Source organism: Coregonus lavaretus (genome assembly GCF_964263955.1).
Source record: "Coregonus lavaretus genome assembly, chromosome: 36".
Classification (NCBI taxonomy): Eukaryota; Metazoa; Chordata; class Actinopteri; order Salmoniformes; family Salmonidae; genus Coregonus; species Coregonus lavaretus.
The window spans coordinates 4,316,669-4,342,019 of NC_140023.1; the positions used below are offsets into that span (position 1 = coordinate 4,316,669).

At 44.5% G+C, this 25,351-nt stretch overlaps 1 protein-coding gene across 2 annotated transcripts in view; it reads left to right on the forward strand.

Annotated features, from left to right (window-relative positions):
• LOC311111002 (spectrin beta chain, non-erythrocytic 1-like) overlaps positions 1 to 25,351 on the forward strand; it is a 118,443-nt gene that overhangs the window by 73,352 nt on the left and 19,740 nt on the right. For both annotated transcript variants that reach the window (XM_084153684.1, XM_084153683.1), the window contains 14 exons: positions 2,263 to 2,459; positions 3,751 to 3,863; positions 4,043 to 4,230; positions 5,250 to 5,367; positions 5,756 to 5,914; positions 7,872 to 8,174; positions 8,387 to 8,540; positions 10,865 to 11,735; positions 13,004 to 13,141; positions 13,253 to 14,009; positions 19,182 to 19,384; positions 20,008 to 20,098; positions 20,324 to 20,470; positions 24,597 to 24,860. In XM_084153684.1, the coding sequence (XP_084009810.1) occupies positions 2,263 to 2,459; positions 3,751 to 3,863; positions 4,043 to 4,230; positions 5,250 to 5,367; positions 5,756 to 5,914; positions 7,872 to 8,174; positions 8,387 to 8,540; positions 10,865 to 11,735; positions 13,004 to 13,141; positions 13,253 to 14,009; positions 19,182 to 19,384; positions 20,008 to 20,098; positions 20,324 to 20,470; positions 24,597 to 24,860 (3,703 nt within the window). The remainder of the gene's footprint in view (positions 1 to 2,262; positions 2,460 to 3,750; positions 3,864 to 4,042; positions 4,231 to 5,249; positions 5,368 to 5,755; positions 5,915 to 7,871; positions 8,175 to 8,386; positions 8,541 to 10,864; positions 11,736 to 13,003; positions 13,142 to 13,252; positions 14,010 to 19,181; positions 19,385 to 20,007; positions 20,099 to 20,323; positions 20,471 to 24,596; positions 24,861 to 25,351) is intronic.

The following is a 25,351-nucleotide window of genomic DNA, read 5'->3' on the forward strand; positions in this document are numbered from 1 at the left end:
AATTAATTATAAATGAAAAGCTGAAATGTCTTCAGTCAATAAGTATTCAACCCCTTTGTTATGCCAAGCCTAAATAATTTCAGGAGTAAACATTTGCTTAAGTCATATAATAAGTTGCATGGACTCACTGTGTGCAATAATAGTGTTTTAATATTATTTTTCAATGACTACCTCATCTCTATACCCCACACAATTATCTGTAAGGTCCCTCAGTCGAGAGGTGAATTTCAAACACTGATTCAACTACAAAGACCAGGGAGGTTTTCCAATGCCTCGCAAAGAAGGGCACCTATTGGTAGATGGGTAAAAATACAAAAAGCAGACATTGAATATCCCTTTGAGCATGTCGAAGTTATTAATTACACTTTGGATGGTGTATCAATACATCCAGTCACTACAAAGATATAGGTGTCCTTCCTAACTCAATTGCCGGAGAGGAAGGAAACCGCTCAGAGGTTTCAGCATGAGACCAATGGTGACTTTAAAACAGCTACAGAGTTTAATGGCTGTGATAGGAGAAAACAGAGGATGGATAAAAAACATTGCAGTTACTCCACAATACTAACCTAATTGACATAGTGAAAAGAAGGAATCCAGTACAGAATAAAAATATTCCAAAACATGCATCCTGTTTGCAACAAGGCACTAAAGTAATACTGCAAAAAAGTGTTATGTTTGGGGCTAATCCAATACAACACATTACTTTGTACCACTCTCCATATTTTCAAGCATAGTAGTGGCTGCATCATGTTATGGGTATGCTTGTAATCGTTAAGGACTTTGGAGTTTTTCAGGATAAGAAATAAACTGAATGGAGCTAAGCACCGGCAAAATCCTAGAGGAATACTTGGTTCCGGCTGCTTTCCACCAGACACTGGGAGATGAATTCACCTTTCACCAGGACAATAACCTAAAACACAAGGTCTACACTGGAGTTGCTTACCAAGAAGACAGTGAATGAGTGGCCGAGTTAGTTTTGACTTAAATCTGCTTGAAAATCTATTGCAAGACCTGAAAATGGTTGTCTAGCAATGATCAACAACCAATTTGACAGAGTTTTAAGAATTTTAAAAAGAAAAATGGGCAAATGTTGCACAATCCAGGTGTGGAAAGCTCTTAGAGACTTACCCAGGAAGACTTACAGCTTTAATCGCTGCCAAAGGTGATTCTAATATGTATTGACTTAGGTTTGTGAATATTTAAGTAAATGAGATTTCTGTATTTTATGTTCAATAAAACATAATTTTTTTCTAAAAGCATGTTTTCACTTTATCATTATGGGGTAATGTGTGTAGATGGATAAGAAAATAAATATATTTAATCAATTTTGATTTCAGGATGTAACACAACAAAATGTAGAATAAGTCAAGGGGTATGAATACTTTCTGAAGGCACTGTAAATGGGTAAGTCGCAGCAGTCTCAGGAATCACATGGCCTTGAATGAAACGCCTTGTATCAGTGATATTTCGCAATCAATGCTGTGTTTAACAAAATTGATTTGACTAAAAAGGATCTGAAGAGGAGCACAGGGAGGAGAACTGATGAGGGTGTCACATCTGCCATCACAGACTAAATGCCAGCTGCAGCATGAACAGCCCTGGGCTACATACTTTAATAAGTCAATTCACTCATCAACAAAGCCAACACTGCTAAACGCCCAGCTTCAAATAGAATAATCACTTTAGTAAAACAAATGTTTAATAAAGAAAGGCATTGTGTTTAGAGTCAAAAGCGGGACTTTTTTTTTTAGCCATCTGTTTCACTGAAGAGGGAATCAGAGGCTGGAGATTTTATGTAATTAATACATATTCTTCAAAAGCATTCCACAGGGATGCTGGCCCATGTTGACTCCAATGCTTTCCACAGTTGTGTCAAGTTGGCTGGATGTCCTTTGGGTGGTGGACCATTCTTGATACACACGGGAAACTGTTGAGCGTGAAAAACCCAGCAGCGTTGCAGTTCTTGACATAAACTGATATGCCTGGCACCTACTACCATACCCTGTTCAAAGGCACTTAAATATTTGGCCTTGCCCATTCACCCTCTGAATGGCACACTTACACAATCCATGTCTCAATTATTTAAAGGCTTAAATATCCTTATTTAACCTGTCTCCTCCCCTTCATCTACACTGATTTGAAGTGGATTTAACAAGTGACATCATAGCTTTCACCTGCTCTTTCCTCACAGTCTGTCATGGAAAGAGCAGGTGTTCTTAATGTTTTGTACACTCAGTTTATGTTTTTATATCTGTTTTCCAGATATCCCAACGTGAACATTCACAACTTCAGCACCAGCTGGAGAGATGGCATGGCCTTCAACGCCATTCTCCACAAACACAGACCTGACCTGATAGACTTTGACAAGCTAAAGAAGTCCAACGCCCACCACAACTTGCAGAATGCCTTCAACCTGGCAGAGCAACACCTGGGCATCCACAAGCTATTGGATGTAGAGGGTTAGTACAGAGAGCACACACACGCAAACACAGACACGCATACATGCACACACAAACACACACATACTTAACTTGCATTACACACTCAGAATATAGTCATCGGCGCATGACTCTGAACTGTTGTACATAATCATGGAATACCATAGTCTGGCGGGAAACAACATGCAGTTTACAGGAGGAGGAGGAGGATGCTTATGCTGCTGTGACATACTGTACTCTAGCCCTGCCTCTTTTGCACCTGTCAGTGTTTTAGACCATTATGACAGTACATTAATACCCAGGCATTTTCACCTGACCTAATTATGCTCTTACAGTATGCCTGTATGAATACATGAAAACCTGACAACTGTTACTACTGTATACCGCTTACAGAAACCACTTCATGGGTAGTTTGACAGGCCGTTACTTCTGGGTCTCACGTTAATGTCGTTACCGGGTAGCTGACAGCCCCATTATAGGAGGGACACAAGTACAAACAGAAAGGCACATTCACCGCTGGAGCGTGACAGAGTAATGGCTGTCTTAAATGCCCAGTGCATATGTTTTTATCTCAATATCAAATCATTTCTGGGTAAAAAATGTACTACCTTCCTGTGATTTGTTTTTTAATAAAACAATAAAATAAAATAAAAGCTTCTTAGCAAAGAACAATTTCTCAAGCAAAAATTGTTAGGACTGTCTGGGAGTGGTCTCAAGTGGGGAGGGAAAAACTGAAAACTAGCTGTTATTGGCGGAGAGGTTTGGAACTCTCTTTCTTATTGGTCTATTAATTAATTTACCACCTGGTGATGTCACCAGGAAGGCCAAAACTCCATCCCACCAAAACCGGCAGACATTTTCAGGCAGTCTTTTCAAACAGCTCTTACACTGAAAGGGCATTATCCTAATTTTCACAATTTCACAGTATTATTCCAACCTCATAGTGTGGAAATATATAATAGGAAATCCCGTTTTTGACTGCACAGGGCCATTAAATATTTAATAAGCGGTGGATTTTAGATCTCAGCATGTCTTCTCAGAGGCCTGCAGTGAGGGGAACAAAGCGACCGAGGCGTGAGAACGCTCCCGAGTATTGTTCTGATGGAAAATAGCCCCTCTACTCCAACCGCCTCCCTCCTAAAACAAATAAATGCAATTTTTTTCCGGCAAGCAGCGCGGAAGCCCAAGCCCTCTGTTGATGTCTGTAGATTAGGGAAACATGGAAGAGTCAAAGCTGTTTTTGTCTGACTCTTATTGTGTGTGTGTGTGTGTGTGTGTGTGTGTGTGTGTGTGTGTGTGTGTGTGTGTACAGATATCAGCGTGGACCACCCGGATGAGAAGTCCATCATCACCTATGTTGTGACCTACTACCACTACTTCTCCAAGATGAAGGCTCTGAAGGTGGAGGGCAAACGTATTGGGAAGGTGAGGGGTCAGAGTTCACATGTCCCCAACCTGGATCACAAGAGAGCAAAGTCTCATGTCCTGTACTTCTCCAAGCACACTCATTCCCTTAGATACGCTATGCATATTTCCCACTGACATAGCACAACCAGTATACAATGTATGTACTGTTATACTGATTCACCACCTTCATCTCCCAGGTGCTGGACAATGCCATTGAGACAGATAACATGGTTCAGAAATATGAGAGTCTGGCCTCTGACCTCTTGGAATGGATTGAACAGACCATCATCATCCTCAACAACCGCAAGTTTGCCAACTCCTTAGTGGGGGTGCAGCAACAGCTTCAGGCCTTCAACACCTACCGCACCGTGGAAAAACCCCCCAAGTGAGACACACTCTCACACACACACACACTTAAATGCACATGCACAAACATGTCAGATTTCAAATATTGTCTTACACCATGTCCTCTACCTACCTCCCAAATTTCCCACACGCCTCATACCAGCAGCTTGACTTGTCATTTACTGTAACATTACAGTCTGTTCCCAGAATTGACTCACCATGGACAAAACTGAAACGATCAGGGATTCTAGATGAGTGTAACCCTTATTAAATGTCTGCACTTGTATCAGATTCATAGCTGGAATTTCACAGTGTGAACTAACGCCTCTTGGTTCTGAGAGGTAACTTCAAAGAAAAGACAAACCCACACATTGCTATGCTAGTATCGCTTTTTTAAAATTCAAGCTTCATGTCGGCCTCTTGGCCTGCAGGTTGACGTTTATTGTCTTGAATCTTGTCTTGGAGGCAGCACTGAGCGATTTCCGCTAGATGAGCAAGCTGCAAAGTTAAAATTGGTTATATTGTAAAAATTCATGAAAACAAAAAGCTTTTCCGTCTTAATTTAAGGTTAGGATTAGGCATTAGGGTTGGCAGTGTGGTTAAGGTTAGGGTTAGGTTTAAAATCAGATTTTATGACTTTGTGGCTGTGCCAGCTAGTGACCACTGCAGAGCTGCCTCCAGAACAAGATTAATGACGAAAAACGCTAACCTGCTCTTGGCCTTGGCCTTCCTCAAAGCTTTTTTCAGAATTAAATTAGTTAATTCTGAGAAGTGGCTAAAAGCAATGCTTTCTCAGACAAATGTTTCAGCCTGTTGAAAATGACACTGGCACCATTTCTACAGAGGCAACAATGTCACCCTTACTGCTGACAAAATATATGTTATTCTCTGGCCTACTGGCAGGAAATGGAGCATCTTTTTTTGTTGATAGCTGGAGTTGCATGGGTCAAGGCAAAAGCCACCAGCCTTTAGAGTGGAATTAGGCTAATCTCAGCGTCTCCCCTCAGTAGGTTTACACTCAACATTACAATTATGTTATTCTCTTTGTGTTTCTGTCAGGTTCACAGAGAAGGGCAACCTGGAGGTTCTCCTCTTCACCATTCAAAGTAAGATGAGGGCCAACAATCAGAAGGTCTATATGCCACGGGACGGCAAACTCATCTCAGACATCAACAAGGTGAGACCTAGTGCTCCTTAATAAAGAACATGCTTATCTCAATGGCCTGGCCAAAACAAACACTCAGGAACCCTTGTGTCCTCGATTAGGTTAGAATGGATTAAGCTGATCGACAGAGGGTTAAAGTAGATTTAATGGATAGACATGGTGGTTTTGGTGAGTTTAGTATAGTTAATGAGAGGAAGATTTACTTTGCTTTGGGGGATTGTACAGTTGCTAGGTGGGTTTAGTTGCTAGGTGGGTTTAGTTGCTTGGTGGGTTTAGTTTTTTGACAGTGTGTTAAGACCATAAGTCAAGTTAAAACAGGTTTAGTACAGTAGATGGATTAGGTCCATAGAGTTCTGTACGGTGCACCTGTGTGACCGTTACTCGACCGTGTGTGTGTCAGGCCTGGGAGAGGCTGGAGAAGTCAGAGCATGAGAGGGAGCTGGCGCTGAGGACGGAGCTGATTCGTCAGGAGAAACTGGAGCAGCTGGCACGCCGCTTCGACCGCAAGGCCGCCATGAGAGAGACCTGGCTGAGTGAGAACCAACGGCTCGTCTCGCAGGTAACACACACACACTCACAAAAAACACACATTCATTGATACACACACACTGGTGGTAGACTCTAACAATGACACCACTCCTACTCTACATTGTCTACTTGAACTGTATTGGTTCATAGCCATCATCCGCTCTGGTCATGGTAATGGACAATGAAGTCATTTACTTCCCTGTCTCATCCTGATGATGTTCACCAATTTAATATCTCTCTGGTAGTTCTATACAGACCCATTTAATATCTCCCTGGTAGTTTTACAGTGAGGGGAAAAAAGTATTTGATCCCCTGCTGATTTTGTACGTTTGCCCACTGAAAAATACATGATCAGTGTATACTTTTAATGGTAGGTTTATTTGAACAGTGAGAGATAGAATAACAACAACAAAATCCAGAAAAAAGCATGTCAAAAATGTTAGAAATTGATTTTGCATTTTAATGAGGGAAATAAGTATTTGACCCCCTCTCAATCAGAAAGATGTCTGGCTCCCAGGTGTCTTTTTATACAGGTAACGAGCTGAGATTAGGAGCACACTCTTAAATGGAGTGTTACCTGTATAAAAGACACATGTCCACAGAAGCAATCAATCAATCAGATTCCAAACTCTCCACCATGGCCAAGACCAAAGAGCTCTCCAAGAATGTCAGGGACAAGATTGTAGACCTACACAAGGCTGGAATGGGCTACAAGACCATCGCCAAGCAGCTTGGTGAGAAGGTGACAACAGTTGGTGCGATTATTCGAAAATGGAAGAAACACAAAATAACTGTCAATCTCCCTCTGCCTGGGGCTCCATGCAAGATCTCACCTCGTGGAGTTGCAATGATCATGAGAACGGTGAGGAATCAGCCCAGAACTACATGGGAGGATCTTGTCAATGATCTCAAGGCAGCTGGGACCATAGTCACCAAGAAAATAATTGGTAACACACTACGCCGTGAAGGACTGAAATCCTGCAGCGCCCGCAAGGTCCCCCTGCTCAAGAAAGCACATATACAGGGCCGTCTGAAGTTTGCCAATGAACATCTGAATGATTCAGAGGAGAACTGGGTGAAAGTGTTGTGGTCAGATGAGACCAAAATCGAGCTCTTTGGCATCATCTCAACTCGCCGTGTTTGGAGGAGGTGGAATGCTGCCTATGACCCCAAGAACACCATCCCCACTGTCAAACATGGAGGTGGAAACATTATGCTTTGGGGGTGTTTTTCTGCTAAGGGGACAGGACAACTTCACCGCATCAAAGGGACGATGGACGGGGCCATGTACAGTCAGATCTCGGGTGAGAACCTCCTTCCCTCAGCCAGGGCATTGAAAATGGGTCGTGGATGGGTATTCCAGCATGACAATGACCCAAAACACATGGCCAAGGCAACAAAGGAGTGGCTCAAGAAGAAGCACATTAAGGTCCTGGAGTGGGCTAGCCAGTCTCCAGACCTTAATCCCATAGAAAATCTGTGGAGGGAGCTGAAGTTTCGAGTTCCCAAACGTCAGCCTCGAAACCTTAATGACTTGGAGAAGATCTGCAAAGAGGAGTGGGACAAAATTCCTCCTGAGATGTGTGCAAACCTGGTGGCCAACTACAAGAAATGTCTGACCTCTGATTGCCAACAAGGGTTTTGCCACCAAGTACTAAGTCATGTTTTGCAGAGGGGTCAAATACTTATTTCCCTCATTAAAATGCAAATAAATTTATAACATTTTTGACATGCGTTTTTCTGGATTTTTTAGTTGTTATTCTGTCTATCACTGTTCAAATAAACCTACCATTAAAATTATAGACTGATCATGTCTTTGTCAGTGGGCAAACATACAAAATCAGCAGGGGATCAAATACTTTTTTCCCTCACTGTATACAGACACATTTAATATCTCCCTGGTAGTTCTATACAGTTAGATACAAACCCATAACTCTCCTCACTCCTTTCTCTCCCCCTCTTCCTCCCTCCCTCCCTCCCTCCGTTAGGACAACTTTGGCTTCGACCTGCAGGCAGTGGAGGCCGCCACCAAGAAGCACGAGGCCATCGAGACGGACATCGGCGCCTACGAGGAGCGTGTGCAGGCTGTGCTCTCTGTGGCCAAGGAGCTGGAGGCGGAGAACTACCACGACATCAAGCGTGTGACGGCAAGGAAGGACAACGTGCTGCGTCTGTGGGAGTACCTGCTGGAGCTGCTGAAGGCCCGGCGCACCCGTCTGGAGATGAACCTGGGCCTGCAGAGGGTCTTCCAAGAGATGCTCCACATCATGGACTGGATGGACGAGATGAAGGTGAGGAAGATGGTGGTGGTGATGATGATGATGGTGGGGATTGAGGGACAGATTGGGGACACTGTGGTTGGATGGTGGAGTAAGAATTGTCTTGATACTCTGTCACAGTTTGTGATGTACGAGCAAGTATCTTTGGCTCAGTTACATTGCCCACTATTGACCCCAGTGACCTGTGACCTTCCTGACACGGTTGCTGTGCCCTGTATCTTCAGATGCTGCTGCTGTCCCAGGACTACGGGAAACACCTGCTGGGAGTGGAGGACCTGCTGCAGAAGCATGCTCTGGTGGAGGCTGATATCGCCATCCAAGCCGACCGTGTCAAAGCCGTCAACAACAACGCTCAGAAGTTCGCCATTGACGCAGAGGGTGAGTCACGTGCTGGGATTATTCCGTTTTGGGTGGTAGGTGATTCTTTTTACTCTCTCTGTGGGTGATGTTTGTAGGCTATATTTAGATGGAGCGTAAAAGCAGGAGAGATTAGAGATGAATTGTATCCTGAAGGGGATAGCTATACACTGAGTGTACAAAACTATATGAACAACTGCTCTTTCCATGACATAGACTGACCAGGTGAATCCAGGTGCAACCTATGATCCCTTATTGATGTCACTCGTTAAATCCACTTCAATCAGTGTAGATAAAGGGGAGGAGAACGGTTAAAGAAGGATGTTTAAGCCTTGAGACAATTGCGTATGTGTGCCATTCAGAGGGTGACTGTGCAAGACAAAATATTTAAGTGCCTTTGAACGGGGTATGGTAGTAGGTGCCAGACGCACCGTTTTGTGTCAAGAACTGCAACGGTGCTGGGTTTTTCACGCTCAACAGTTTCCCGTGTGTATCAAGAATGGTCCACCACCCAAAGGACATCCAGCCAACTGTGGGAAGCATTGGCTTCAACATGGGCCAGCATTCCTGTGGACTGCTTTCTACACCTTGTAGAGTCCATGCCCCAATGAATTTGGGCTGTTCTGAGGGCAAAAGGGGTGCAACTCAATATTATGAAGGTGTACTTAATGTTTTGTACACTGAGTATATTGTCCTATTGTAGAATCCAAGCCAATGCTGCCACCTGTCATAAAAATAAGTCCTTGATCTTTGTCAGGTATATACAGTGAGGGGAAAAAGTATTTGATCCCCTGCTGATTTTGTACGTTTGCCCACTGACAAAGAAATGATCAGTCTATAATTTTAATGGTAGGTTTATTTGAACAGTGAGAGACAGAATAACAACAAAAAAATCCAGAAAAACGCATGTAAAAAATGTTATAAATTGATTTGCGTTTTAATGAGGGAAATAAGTATTTGACCCCCTCTCAATCAGAAAGATTTCTGGCTCCCAGGTGTCTTTTATACAGGTAACGAGCTGAGATTAGGAGCACACTCTTAAAGGGAGTGCTCCTAATGTCAGCTTGTTACCTGTATAAAAGACACCTGTCCACAGAAGCAATCAATCAATCAGATTCCAAACTCTCCACCATGGCCAAGACCAAAGAGCTCTCCAAGGATGTCAGGGACAAGATTGTAGACCTACACAAGGCTGGAATGGGCAACAAGACCATTGCCAAGCAGCTTGGTGAAAAGGTGACAACAGTTGGTGCGATTATTCGCAAATGGAAGAAACACAAAAGCACTGTCAATCTCCCTCGGCCTGGGGCTCCATGCAAGATCTCACCTCGTGGAGTTGCAATGATCATGAGAACGGTGAGGAATCAGCCCAGAACTACACGGGAGGATCTTGTCAATGATCTCAAGGCAGCTGGGACCATAGTCACCAAGAAAACAATTGGTAACACACTACGCCGTGAAGGACTGAAATCCTGCAGCGCCCGCAAGGTCCCCCTGCTCAAGAAAGCACATATACAGGCCCGTCTGAAGTTTGCCAATGAACATCTGAATGATTCAGAGGAGAACTGGGTGAAAGTGTTGTGGTCAGAGGAGGAATGCTGCCTATGACCCCAAGAACACCATCCCCACTGTCAAACATGGAGGTGGAAACATTATGCTTTGGGGGTGTTTTTCTGCTAAGGGGACAGGACAACTTCACCGCATCAAAGGGACGATGGACGGGGCCATGTCCCGTCAAATCTTCCCTCAGCCAGGGCATTGAAAATGGGTCGTGGATGGGTATTCCAGCATGACAATGACCCAAAACACACGGCCAAGGCAACAAAGGAGTGGCTCAAGAAGAAGCACATTAAGGTCCTGGAGTGGCCTAGCCAGTCTCCAGACCTTAATCCCATAGAAAATCTGTGGAGGGAGCTGAAGGTTTGAGTTGCCAAACGTCAGCCTCAAAACCTTAATGACTTGGAGAAGATCTGCAAAGAGGAGTGGGACAAAATCCCTCCTGAGATGTGTGCAAACCTGGTGGCCAACTACAAGAAACGTCTGACCTCTGTGATTGCCAAGTCATGTTTTGCAGAGGGGTCAAATACTTATTTCCCTCATTAAAATGCAAAAACATTTATAACATTTTTGACATGCGTTTTTCTGGATTTTTTAGTTGTTATTCTGTCTCTCACTGTTCAAATAAACCTACCATTAAAATTATAGACTGATCATGTCTTTGTCAGTGGGCAAACGTACAAAATCAGCAGGCGATCAAATACTTTTTTCCCTCACTGTAAGCTTGTATTCTCAGTTTACATGATAGAGGTGTTCTGCGTGTGACATGTTCCTATCCCCCCGTTTAGGCTACAAGCCCTGTGACCCCCAGGTGATCCGGGACCGCGTGGCCCACATGGAGTTCTGCTACGCAGAGCTGAGCCAACTGGCCGCCGAGCGCTGTGCCCGCCTGGAGGAGTCCCGCCGCCTCTGGAAGTTCTTCTGGGAGATGGCCGAGGAGGAGGGCTGGATCCGGGAGAAGGAACAGATCTTGTCCTCGGAGGACTGTGGCAAGGACCTGACGGGCGCCGTGCGCCTGGTGAGCCAGCACCGCGCCTTCGAGGACGAGATGAGCGGCCGCGCCAGCCACTTGCAGCAGACCATCAGGCAGGGAGAGGAGCTGGTGGCCGCAGACCACTTCGGAGCTGACAAGATCCGCGAACGCATCCAAGACATCCAGGAGCAGTGGGCGGCCCTGGAGGGGCTGTCTGCAGTCAGGAAGGCCCAGCTGGAGGAGGCCTGCAACCTGCACCAGTTCCAGGCTGACGCCGATGACATCGACACCTGGATGCTGGATGTTCTCCGTATCGTGTCCAGTGCCGACGTGGGCCACGACGAGTTCTCCACCCAGGCCCTGGTCAAGAAGCACAAGGACGTGGCCGAGGAGATCACCAGCTACCGACCAGTCATCGACGCCCTGCACGAGCAGTCCAAAACCCTACCCAGGGAGCAGACTGGCTCAGAGGAGGTGCAGGGGCGCCTGGCAGGCATCGAGGAGCGCTACAAGGAGGTGGCTGAGCTGACCCGGCTGAGGAAGCAGGCCCTGCAGGATGCCCTGGCCCTCTACAAGATGTTCAGCGAGGCGGACGCCTGCGAGGTGTGGATCGATGAGAAGGAGCAGTGGCTCAACAGCATGGAGATACCAGAGAAACTGGAGGATCTGGAAGTGGTTCAGCACAGGTAAAGAAACCCAACCTAACCATGCTTATCCAGTTCAGATGCATTATGTCAGTTGATCAATTTGGAGATCTGTTGTTGTCATTTCAAGACAACCCTTTCTCTTGAGGCAGACTTGAGACATACACTACCACTCAAAGGTTTGGACACACCTACTCATTCAAGGGTTTTTCTTTATTTTTTACATTGTAGAATAATAGTGAAGACATCAAAAAGAGTGAAACGCTGTCATCAAGGCAAAGGGTGGCTATTTGAAGAATCTCAAATATGTAAAATATATTTTGATTTGTTTAACACCTTTATAGTTACTACACAATTCCATATGTGTTATTTCATAGTTTTGATGTCTTCACCATTATTCTACAATGTAGAAAATAGTAAAAATAAAGAAGAACCCTTGAGTAGGTGTGTCCAAGCTTTTGACTTGTACTGTAGAACTTCCACAGTGAAACCACTGTGCCAAGGAAATGAGTTGTCAGACTCAGAATATCTCCCATCGTGTTTTCAATAACTTTGAATGTCTGTCACAGCTAGAATTAAATGAATGTTCTCCCGTCGGTTTGACTGGCCATTGGAATGTAGCACAATGGAAGGGATGTGTGAAACAAACACTTTTTTTGCAAGCTAGGGTGGGCCGCTAGTGCAAGGTGTGGGAACTAGAATCCTATAATTCACTTTCCACTTAGCAACAGAGCCCACAATGTTTTAAAGCCAAATCATTGTAAAGTCCCACACTGAGAAGAAACAGGCCGTGTCCTCAGTTAGCTTAGTGTTTTGGACAGCAGTTCAATGGATTGTTTACTCTAACGTGTCTCTGGTCTGAAATGATCTCTCCCCCTCCACACTGTTTACTCAATGTCCACCGCATGGAACCATTCCAGACTCCTGTTTCATTGGCTTTGCTTCTATGTGATACACTGACAGCTGAAACATGGCATTACAGTTTAACTGGAAACAAAGCATGTTAACAGGGTTAACATTAAGATCACATTGTTTCCATATGCTTATGTACAGTACAGTACACTCATTCCTCCTCCCCCTATTCTACCCCCGTCTCTACCTCCTCCTCCCCCTCTCTACCCCTCTCTCTATTTCCATCTCCCCCTCTCTACCCCCTCTCTCTATTTCCATCTCCCCCTCTCTACCTCACCCTCTCTCTACCTCCTCCTCCTCCCCCTCCACCCCTCTCTCTCTACCTCCTCCTCCCCCTCTCTACCCCCCTCTCTCTACCTCCACCTCCCCTTCTATTTGTACCCCCTCTTCCCCTGCAGGTTTGAGAGTCTGGAGCCAGAGATGAACAACCAAGCATCCCGCGTTGCCGTGGTGAACCAGATTGCTAGGCAACTAATCCACAGTGGTCACCCCAGTGAGAAGGAGATCAAAGCCCAACAGGACAAACTCAACACCAGGTAGCGTAACATCCTACATCAATCTCAACACCAACTACAGTTAACCTCCGTTAATAACCTCTAGTGGAAATGCACTGTCCCCTGACTGTGTGTTTCTCTACGTCTCTCTAGATGGAGTCAGTTCCGTGACCTAGTTGACCTGAAGAAAGACTCCCTCAACTCAGCTCTGGGCGTGCAGAACTATCACCTGGAGTGCAATGAGACCAAGTCATGGATTCGCGAGAAGGCCAAGGTGATCGAGTCCACCCAGGAGCTGGGCAACGACCTTGCCGGGGTCATGGCCCTACAGCGCAAACTCACCGGCATGGAGCGTGACCTGGCCGCCATCGAGGACAAGCTGGGAGAACTGGGGAAGGAGGGGGAGTGCCTCGCAACCGAGCACCCTGACCAGGCCCAGGGCATCATGGGTCGTCTGGGGGAGATCACAGGGGTGTGGGATGAGATGAAGGGCACCCTGAAGAACCGCGAGGAGTCCCTGGGCGAGGCCAGCAAGCTGCAGCAGTTCCTCCGGGAGCTGGATGACTTCCAGTCATGGCTGTCCAAGACCCAGACGGCCATCGCCTCAGAGGACATGCCCAACACGCTTGCCGAGGCCGAGAAGCTGCTGGCGCAGCACGAGGGCATCAAGAACGAGATCCGCAACTACGAGGAGGACTACCAGAAGATGAGGGACATGGGCGAGATGGTGACCCAGGGCCAGACGGACGCCCAGTACATGTTCCTGAGGCAGAGGCTGCAGGCCCTGGACACGGGCTGGAACGAGCTGCAGAAGATGTGGGAGAACCGTCAGAACCTGCTGTCCCAGTCCCATGCCCACCAGCTGTTCCTCAGGGACACCAAGCAGGCTGAGGCCTTCCTCAACAACCAGGTAACATCACATTACACACTTCTATAGGGCTGACCCTATTTAGTCGACTGGTCGATTGTTTGGTCGATAGGTTGTTGGTCGACCGAGATTTCTTTAGTCAAGCAGTAGCAAAAAAAATAAATAATTCATGGTGTACAAGACAACAGTCTGATTCACGCCTGTCTGAGTGGACTAATCCATTGAGGGGCCGTGGGGATGGCACAGTCCTTCATTCTAAGATGTGCTACTGAAATTGTATATGGTTATATTACATAAGAACAATGGTGCAACACTAATAAAAATAATATAATTTTATAACAAATGCGCTTTCTCCCGCAGTCGCTGTCCGCGGTTCTAAAACATTAGTGCGATGTTGAATTGGTGCCTTTTCCTAGACCATGTTGCTATTTGCATAATAGCAAAGTTACCCAGCATATTGGTGTTGAGAACAATGCGGCAGAGGCAGAAGTGGATTTAGGAGATGAGAAAACAGCCCTTGCCTTAATTGTCTAAGAAAAGTTAGGAGTGAGGAAACCCCAACATAATTAGGTCTATAATCAACTGTTTAATGTGCCTGGCTTTATAAATGATCCATATATATATATATATATATATATATATATATATATATATATATATATATATATATATACACAATTGAAGTCGGAAGTTTACATACACCTTAGCCAAATACATTTAAACTCAGTTTTTTACAATTACTGACATTTAATCCTAGTAAATATTCTCTGTTTTAGGTCAGTTAGGATCACCACTTTATTTTAAGAATGTGAAATGTCAGAATAAACGTTTCGGCTAGCCTTCCACAAGCTTCCCACAATAAGTTGGGTGAATTTTGGCCCATTCCTCCTGACAGAGCTGGTGTAGCTGAGTCAGGTTTGTAGGCCTCCTTGCTTGCACACACTTTTTCAGTTTTGCCCACACATTTTCTATGGGATTGAGGTCAGGGCTTTGTGATGGCCACTCCAATACCTTGACTTTGTTGTCCTTAAGCCATTTTGCGACAACTTTGGAAGTATGCTTGGGGTCATTGTCCATTTGGAAGACCCATTTGCGACCAAGCTTTAACTTCCTGACTGATGTCTTGAGATGTTGCTTCAATATATCCACATAATTTTCCTTCCTCATGATGCCATCTATTTTGTGAAGTGCACCAGTCCCTCCTGCAGCAAAGCACCCCCACAGCATGATGCTGCCACCCCCGTGCTTCACGGTTGGGATGGTGTTCTTCGGCTTGCAAGTACCCCCTTCCTCCAAACATAACGATGGTCATTATGGCCAAACAGTTATATTTTTGTTTCATCAGACCAGAGGTCATTTCTCCAAAAAGTACTATCTTTGTCCCCATGTGCAGTTGCAAACCGTAGTCTGGCTTTTTTATTGCTGTTTTGGAGCAGTGGCTTCTTCCTTGCTGAGCGGCCTTTCAGGTTATGTCGATATAGGACTCGTTTTACTGTGGATATAGATACTTTTGTACCTGTTTCCTCCAGCATCTTTACAAGGTCCTTTGCTGCTGTTCTGGGATTGATTTGCACTTTTCACACCAAAGTACGTTCATCTCTAGGAGACAGAACGCATCTCCTTCCTGAGGGGTATGACGGCTGCGTGGCTGTAGGCCTAAGAGTGCATCCTGTTCAGTCTTATTACCGTAACTTACTTAGGCCTATATTTCAATACTTTGATTGATATATACAGTGGGGGAAAAAAGTATTTAGTCAGCCACCAATTGTGCAAGTTCTCCCACTTAAAAAGATGAGAGAGGCCTGTAATTTTCATCATAGGTACACGTCAACTATGACAGACAAAATGAGAAAAAAAAATCCAGAAAATCACATTGTAGGATTTTTAATGATTTTATTTGCAAATTATGGTGGAAAATAAGTATTTGGTCAATAACAAAAGTTTCTCAATACTTTGTTATATATCCTTTGTTGGCAATGACACAGGTCAAACGTTTTCTGTAAGCCTTCACAAGGTTTTCACACACTGTTGCTGGTATTTTGGCCCATTCCTCCATGCAGATCTCCTCTAGAGCAGTGATGTTTTGGGGCTGTCGCTGGGGAACACGGACTTTCAACTCCCTCCAAAGATTTTCTATGGGGTTGAGATCTGGAGACTGGCTAGGCCACTCCAGGACCTTGAAATGCTTCTTACGAAGCCACTCCTTCGTTGCCCGGGCGGTGTGTTTGGGATCATTGTCATGCTGAAAGACCCAGCCACGTTTCATCTTCAATGCCCTTGCTGATGGAAGGAGGTTTTCACTCAAAATCTCACGATACATGGCCCCATTCATTCTTTCCTTTACACGGATCAGTCGTCCTGGTCCCTTTGCAGAAAAACAGCCCCAAAGCATGATGTTTCCACCCCCATGCTTCACAGTAGGTATGGTGTTCTTTGGATGCAACTCAGCATTCTTTGTCCTCCAAACACGACGAGTTGAGTTTTTACCAAAAAGTTCTATTTTGGTTTAATCTGACCATATGACATTCTCCCAATCCTCTTCTGGATCATCCAAATGCACTCTAGCAAACTTCAGACGGGCCTGGACGTGTACTGGCTTAAGCAGGGGGACACGTCTGGCACTGCAGGACTTGAGTCCCTGGCGGCGTAGTGTGTTACTGATGGTAGGCTTTGTTACTTTGGTCCCAGCTCTCTGCAGGTCATTCACTAGGTCCCCCCGTGTGGTTCTGGGATTTTTGCGCACCGTTCTTGTGATCATTTTGACCCCACGGGGTGAGATCTTGCGTGGAGCCCCAGATCGAGGGAGATTATCAGTGGTCTTGTATGTCTTCCATTTCCTAATAATTGCTCCCACAGTTGATTTCTTCAAACCAAGCTGCTTACCTATTGCAGATTCAGTCTTCCCAGCCTGGTGCAGGTCTACAATTTTGTTTCTGGTGTCCTTTGACAGCTCTTTGGTCTTGGCCATAGTGGAGTTTGGAGTGTGACTGTTTGAGGTTGTGGACAGGTGTCTTTTATACTGATAACAAGTTCAAACAGGTGCCATTAATACAGGTAACGAGTGGAGGACAGAGGAGCCTCTTAAAGAATAAGTTACAGGTCTGTGAGAGCCAGAAATCTTGCTTGTTTGTAGGTGACCAAATACTTATTTTCCACCATAATTTGCAAATAAATTCATTAAAAATCCTACAATGTGATTTTGTGGATTTTTTTTTCTAATTTTATCTATCATAGTTGACGTGTACCTATGATGAAAATTACAGGCCTCTCTCATCTTTTTAAGTGGGAGAACTTGCACAATTGGTGGCTGACTAAATACTTTTTTCCCCCACTGTATATATCAATCAATCAATCATTCATTCATTCGTTCATGTCATCACACGGCATACGATTTCAAATAAAATGCATTTTAGTTTTAAAATAAAATAACAAAGCGACCCTTCAATAAAGAAATGTTACAACAGACTCTCTGGTACGCTTATCATTTATTTAGTGTTGTTTACATTGTTTCAATCAGTCAGAAAAATAATATTGTAATCTAACAGCACCTGTTTGGCACACAGAATATGCACGCAGCACATGCTCCTTACCTTTGTTTAGTTAAAGTTTTTTTTGTTCTTTTTCTCCCCAATTTCAATCTTGTCTCATTGCTGCAACTCCCAAACGGGCTCGGGTGGCAAAGGTCGAGACATGCGTCCTCCGAAACATGATCCGCCAAACCACGCTTCTTAACACCCGCCTGCTTAACCCGGAAGCCAGCCACACCAATGTGTCGGAGGAAACATCGTTCACCTGACAACAGAGGTCAGCCTGCAGGTGCCCGGCCCGCCACAAGGAGTCGCTAGAGCGCGTTGAGCCAAGTAAAGCCCCCCCGGCCAAAAACTCCCCTAATCCGGACGATGCTGGGCCAATTGTGCACCGCCCTGATCACGGCCGGTTGTGATACAGCCCGGGATCGAACCCGGGTCTGTAGTGATGTCGGGAAGCCCCCTTACCTTGTTTGTTATTGATCTCCAGTCTTTTCCACAACTAGTCAAATTTATTCCACACATCTGACTTCCCCTTTACCTCCTGAGCAACCATGCGATGCATACATGTGTCACGTAAAGAGAGCAATGGTTGAGGGAATAGAGAATGTTTTTCATAAACAAATGAGGGATTTCAGTAACAGAACTTTTCAGTCAGAAATGGCTGTAATTATGTTGCAGCTTCAGCAACACAGACAGCGCGATAAACACTGTTGATGTTCTGTGGTGGTCGCTGCAGCAGGGAGGAGAGAGAGACAACGGGTGCTAGTCACACAGTCACTCGCTAGTCACACAGTCACTCGCTTTAACACAGCAAGTCTGAGCCCGGCACAATCAAATCAATTGCGGTCGGACTCCCTCTAGTCATTTGTGTCTTAATTATTTCATCAAACAGTTCGCTTAAATCAACCGACAAGCTCAGTACATATAGTTGATTTGATTAAAACACATAGGATGGAAAAATACACGTCGAAACAACAGAAGACTTTCGGTCGATCAAGTTAATTTTTTTGTCGGGGACAGCCCTACACGTCTACCCATCCTATTTGGCACAGACAAATGGCGGTGAGCAGTGAGCAAAATAACATAACATTTTGAATAAATGGGATGGCACAGTGTACAAGGCGAGTTGTTGGTACTGCAACTCTCAATTGCATGGACTGCATCATGCATCACACAGTTAGTGTTTACTTTGGATAAATAATGGCCTCCATGCAAATTGTTAAAGAAAGTATCAGTGTCTGTGTGCATTCCTGTGTGGTTGAACCCCTCTCTCGTTATTAGTGTGATGCTAAGAGAGGCATGCTGCTCTGTTAGTTAGAACACTCTCTGGGGCTTTAGCTGGACCACACTGACTGGACTTTCACTGCACTGTTCAGCACCACCGCTCACATCCCAACCAATCAGACACATGCACACACACCTCTGTTGGCTCAGTCCTCTGGAAGGATTTCTGAGATAAACACCATCTCCGCTGTTACTATGCTACAGTAGGCTACAGTACATGGGAGTCACCTGCTTGTTCTTGATCAAGAGTCGAATGGCACACTGACGCCTTTACTGGCCACCTCCTTCCTTATTCCCTCTCCTTCCCTCTCTCCTTCCTTCCCTCTCCTTCCCTCCTTCCCTCCTTCCCTCTCCTTCCCTCCTTCCCTCTCCTTTCCTCCCTCCTCTCGCTCTCTCTCAGGAGTATGTGTTGGCCCATACTGAGATGCCCACGACTCTGGAGGGGGCGGAGGGAGCCATAAAGAAGCAGGAGGACTTCATGACCACCATGGACGCCAACGAGGAGAAGATCAAAGCCGTGGTGGACACCGGACGCAGGCTGGTCAGTGATGGAAATGTCAATGCTGACCGCATCCAGGAGAAAGTGGACTCTATTGATGAGAGGTATTGAATGCTTTGTTAAAAGCGCTATACAATTTGATTGATTTATTGTGTATGTGGAGAACTAAATGTTGTTTATTCCAGTGACGATTATGTCAGCAACGTTACATGTATAGAACAAATTGAATTACACACATAGAATAAATTGTATTTATGGCACTTGTCATGTTTGCTTAACGTCATCTAGGTGTTAAAATAACCTATACATTGGCCTCCCGAGTGGCTCAGCGGTCTAAGGCACTGCATCCCAGTGCTAGAGGAGTTAATACAAACCCGGGTTCATTCCCGGGCTGTGCCACAACCGGCCGTGACCAGGAGTCCCATAGGACGGCGCACAAGTGACTCCTTGCACTCTAGTGACTCGTTGTGGCGGGCCGGGTGCCTGCGGGCTGATCCCAGTCGCCAGTTGAACGGTGTTTCCTCCGACACATTGTTTCGGAGGACACATGACTCCACCTTCGCCTCTCCCGGGCCCATTGGGGAGTTGCAGCGATGAAACAAGATCGAAAATGACCTATAATATTTTTTAAACAGCTGTTTCTGAGCTGTTACATCTCTCATGAGCTGTTAAATCTATCATGTTTTAACCCCTGTCCTTCTGTCTGTGTGTGTGTGTGTGTTTGTAGACATAAGAAGAACCGCTTGGCCGCCAGTGAGCTTCTCTGTAAGCTGAAGGATAACAGAGACCTGCAGAAGTTCCTCCAAGACTGCCAAGAGGTGACACACCCCTCACCTACTTCCCCCCACCCCCACTGCACCTCACCCATATATGCCAGCTAGGACTACCCCAACACCCCCCAACACGCCCTGCTGCCTCCTACTGCCTGTATACAGGAGATGGAATTAATAAGTCATTGCGGATGGTGCCAAGCGTTGGTTGTGTGGGTCCGTCTGTGTGTGTGTGTCTGTCTGTCTGACTAACTGGCTCTCTGGTGTGTGCAGCTGTCCATGTGGATCAATGAGAAGATGCTCACGGCTCAGGACATGTCGTACGACGAAGCCAGAAACCTCCACAGCAAATGGCTCAAACACCAGGCGTTCATGGCTGAGCTGCAGTCCAACAAGGAGTGGCTGGACAAGATCGAGAAAGTCAGTAACTTAATGACGAATGTCTTCTCTTTTGATCTCTTTGACAATTTCGTTGCACATGTCCCCTCTCTGGAGTTTTGTGTGATTGTTTGTTTTGTGAGTGTGTGTGTCCCTAAAACTCTGTGTGTGTTTTCCCCCCATGTAAAGTAGTTATTTTTTTAGCTTGTTGCTGATGCTTACACTCCCCACTTCCCTCCAGTCTGATAAGAACAGCCCTCTCCTTTGGATAATTTAGTCCTAAATGCAGAGCAATCAAGTCATAACAACCACGTGGGCTATTTAAGCAATAAGGCCTGAGGGGGTGTGGTATATGGCCAATATACCATGGCTAAGGGCTATTCTTAAGCACAACGCAACGCGGAGTGCCTGGATACAGCCCTTAGCTGTGGTGTATTGGCCATATACCACAAACCCCTGAGGTGCTTTATTGCTATTATAAACTGGTTACAAACATAATTAGTTTTTAGTCCCATCCTTCAGCTACCCTCAACCCCTCTCATCTACAGTGAGGGAAAAAAGTATTTGATCCCCTGCTGATTTTGTATGTTTGCCCACTGACAAAGACATGATCAGTCTATAATTTTAATGGTAGGTTTATTTGAACAGTGAGAGACAGAATAACAACAACAAAATCCAGAAAACGCATGTCAAAAATTTTATAAATTGATTTGCATTTTAATGAGGGAAATAAGTATTTGACCCCTCTGCAAAACATGACTTAGTACTTGGTGGCAAAACCCTTGTTGGCAATCATAGAGGTCAGACGTTTCTTGTAGTTGGCCACCAGGTTTGCACACATCTCAGGAGGGATTTTGTTCCACTCCTCTTTGCAGATCTTCTCCAAGTCATTAAGGTTTCGAGGCTGACGTTTGGCAACTCGAACCTTCAGCTCCCTCCACAGATTTTCTATAGGATTAAGGTCTGGAGACTGGCTAGGCCACACCAGGACCTTAATGTGCTTCTTCTTGAGCCACTCCTTTGTTGCCTTGGCCGTGTGTTTTGGGTCATTGTCATGCTGGAATAAATAAATAAAAATAAATAAATATGCCATTTAGCAGACGCTTTTATCCAAAGCGACTTACAGTCATGCGTGCATACATTTTTGTGTATGGGTGGTCCCGGGGATCGAACCCACTACCTTGGCGTTACAAGCGCCGTGCTCTACCAGCTGAGCTACAGAGGACCACAATGCCCTGGCTGAGGGAAGGAGGTTCTCACCCGAGATCTGACGGTACATGGCCCCGTCCATCGTCCCTTTAATGCGGTGAAGTTGTCCTGTCCCCTTAGCAGATAAAACACCCCCAAAGCATAATGTTTCCACCTCCATGTTTGACGGTGGGGATGGTGTTCTTGGGGTCATATGCAGCATTCCTCCTCTTCCAAACACGGCGAGTTGAGTTGATGCCAAAGAGCTCGATTTTGGTCTCATCAGACCACAACACTTTCACCCAGTTCTCCTCTGAATCATTCAGATGTTCATTTGCAAATTTCAGACGAGCCTGTATATGTGCTTTCTTGAGCAGGGGGACCTTGCGGGTGCTTCAGGATTTCAGTCCTTCACGGCGTAGTGTGTTACCAATTGTTTTCTTGGTGACTATGGTCCCAGCTGCCTTGAGATCATTGACAAGATCCTCCCGTGTAGTTCTGGGCTGATTCCTCACCGTTCTCATGATCATTGCAACTCCACGAGGTGAGATCTTGCATGGAGCCCCAGGCCGAGGGAGATTGACAGTGCTTTTGTGTTTCTTCCATTTTCGAATAATCGCACCAACTGTTGTCACCTTCTCACCAAGCTGCTTGGCGATGGTCTTGTAGCCCATTCCAGCCTTGTGTAGGTCTACAATCTTGTCCCTGACATCCTTGGAGAGCTCTTTGGTCTTGGCCATGGTGGAGAGTTTGGAATCTGATTGATTGATTGCTTCTGTGGACAGGTGTCTTTTATACAGGTAACAAGCTGACATTAGGAGCACTCCCTTTAAGAGTGTGCTCCTAATCTCAGCTCGTTACCTGTATAAAAGACACCTGGGAGCCAGAAATCTTTCTGATTGAGAGGGGTCAAATACTTATTTCCCTCATTAAAATGCAAATCAATTTATAACATTTTTTACGTGTTTTTCTGGATTTTGTTGTTGTTATTCTGTCTCTCACTGTTCAAGTATACTTACCATTACAATTATAGACTGATCATTTCTTTGTCAGTGGGCAAACGTACAAAATCAGCAGGGGATCAAATACTTTTTTCCCTCACTGTATCTCCGAAGACTATCCAGTTTTGATTATTTGTTGTAATATATTTTCTTTATTTTCTGGTGGATTAAACTGAAATTGCAACTCACTTTGTATGGCTTTTTTTTTAAATAGTGATATTTTGGAGATTTCATTTTAAATAACCAAACATGAGTTTGTAAACTGAATAAAGGGAAAAAGGCCATTCTTGAACATGAGGTGAGACATTCTTACTAATCTGCTAGAGAACCAGTTCGGATTTAAGTATAACTTTTGGATGACTGAAGCCTTTAGTGAGAGGCCTAATGCTTTAATATTTAATTATTTCTGCCCTCTGAATTCATATTCATTATATAAATAGGCCCATTTAATTTAGTCTGGCTTGCTGTTCCAAATAAAATGGAATCTTTTTTTCCTCATATAATAAAAAAAACAAGTCGCTAGGTGTAGGCAAGGCCATAAGCAAATAGCTAAACTGAGATATGACTAATCAGGGTGATTTTTCCACAAATAAACAGGTTCTTTCCTTTCCATGGTAGCAAGATCTTATCTATTTTTGCTAACTTTCTATTAAAATGTATTGTAGTGAGATCATTTCTTTCTTTCGGGATATGAATACAGAGTATATCCACTTCACCGTCAGACCATTATATTAGTAAACTACACTGTAATAGTTGTATTTTTTAGTGATCCAATGCGTAATATAGTACACTTATCATAATTTGGTTGTAATCCAGAGCGGTTAGAAAAATTATCTAGATCCTCTGAGGCTGTAGAGGGATCAACATTTTGGATTTAAAATAACATGAATCATCAGCGTACAATGACAACTTTGTTTTTAAGCCCTGGATTTCTAGCCCCTTGATATTATTGTTGGATCTGATTTTAATGGCTAACATTTCGATGGCCATAATAAATAGATATGCCGATAGTGGACAACCTTGTTTTACTCTTGACAGTTTAATATTTTCTGAGAAGTAGCCATTATTTACTATTTTACACCTAGGGTTACTAATACATAACTTTAACTCATTGTATAAGAGATTCTCCAAAATTGAAATATTCCATGCAATTATATTTAAATTCCAGTCTTACTTTATCAAAAGCCTTTTCAAAGTCTGCTATGCATACCAGGCCTGGCTTCCCGATGTTTCAGTGTTCAATTGTTTCCAGTACTTGTCTTATATTATCTCCAATGTATCGTCCATGTAGAAAACCTGTCTGATTTTAGGATTAATAATATCCGACAATACCCTTTTAATTCTATGCGCTATGCATTTAGCTAGAATTTAAGCCCTGGAGTTTTCCCGGATTTACAGGTTAAGTGATTAACCATTAAGCGTAGTTGGATTAAGTGATGTTCAAATCTATTCAAACAAATGAGAAGAGAATCCTATGAAAAGTATTGTGAGCATTGCATTGTGAAAGGCAATTACTTTATGTGAAAGGTATTTCTAGAGGAATCACTGATTAGGTTTGGTGAAAAGGTTACTGTGTGATTTTGTGTGGTACTTAGTCAATTGAAAATGTGCTTAAAGTTTTGAAAAACAGCCTTTTTGATGATATGTTTTGAGTTTTGTACTAAGAGTTATGACATTTTACCATGTGAAAATGGTACCAAAGCGATAAAAAAAAAAGCGGTAGTATATTTGCTTTAAGTGGAATTAATTTCAAAACAAGCTTTCAGCAGAAACAGCGCAGTAGCTCTGCAGACTAGAACGAGTAGTTTGATAGTTCAGTATTGACGGCTTGTTGCCGAGAGTGATCGTGAGCAGTGTCACATTGCTCAGGTCCGATTGAAAGATTTGACTGAATCATTGTCTTCCTTCCTGAATGGCATTAGTGTAGCTCTATTTATCTCCATAATGTCCTAACGTGATTCTCTCCCACCGAATCCCAGGATGGAATGCAGCTGATAGCTGAGAAGCCGGAGACTGAGGCCATGGTGAAGGAGAAGCTGGCAGCGCTCCATAAGATGTGGGATGACCTGGAGTCCACCACCCAGACCAAGGCCAAGTGTCTGTTTGATGCCAACAAGGCCGAGCTGTTCACCCAGAGCTGTGCCGACCTGGACAAGTGGCTGGTGGGAGTGGATGGACAGATCCAATCAGACGACTACGGCAAAGATCTGACCAGTGTCAACATCCTGCTCAAGAAACAACAGGTGCTGACTACTGGAGCTTGAATTGTTGTATGTCTCAGTTATGTTGTGCCACCATACTACTTATTTTCCTGACTCCTTTGTCACACGCATGGACAGGTAAAATACAAATTTCTGTATAATTTTAAATCATGGTTTCATATTAGGTAAAAGCCACTGTCAGGAATTGACCTCAGGATGAATTCACTTGCATAGCCAAACGATATAGCCAAACGATGAGCTAAATGTTAAGCCTGATATTGTTTTCACTTTTACTTTAATTATGTAATTATGTGAAGCGCAGAGTAAAAGAGTCCATCACAACATATGAAGTGTTGGCTCATAGTTCATTCATACTAGCGAGTGGAGTAGAAATGAGCAGACTAACCACGTTATGTAACAGCCCATGCTACGCACACACCAACACTACCCCCACCCGTCCCATTACGTAATCTCTTCCTAGCCTTGATGTGTGAATAAGCCAGCTCGGTGTCTGTGAGATGAGCCCCCACTAT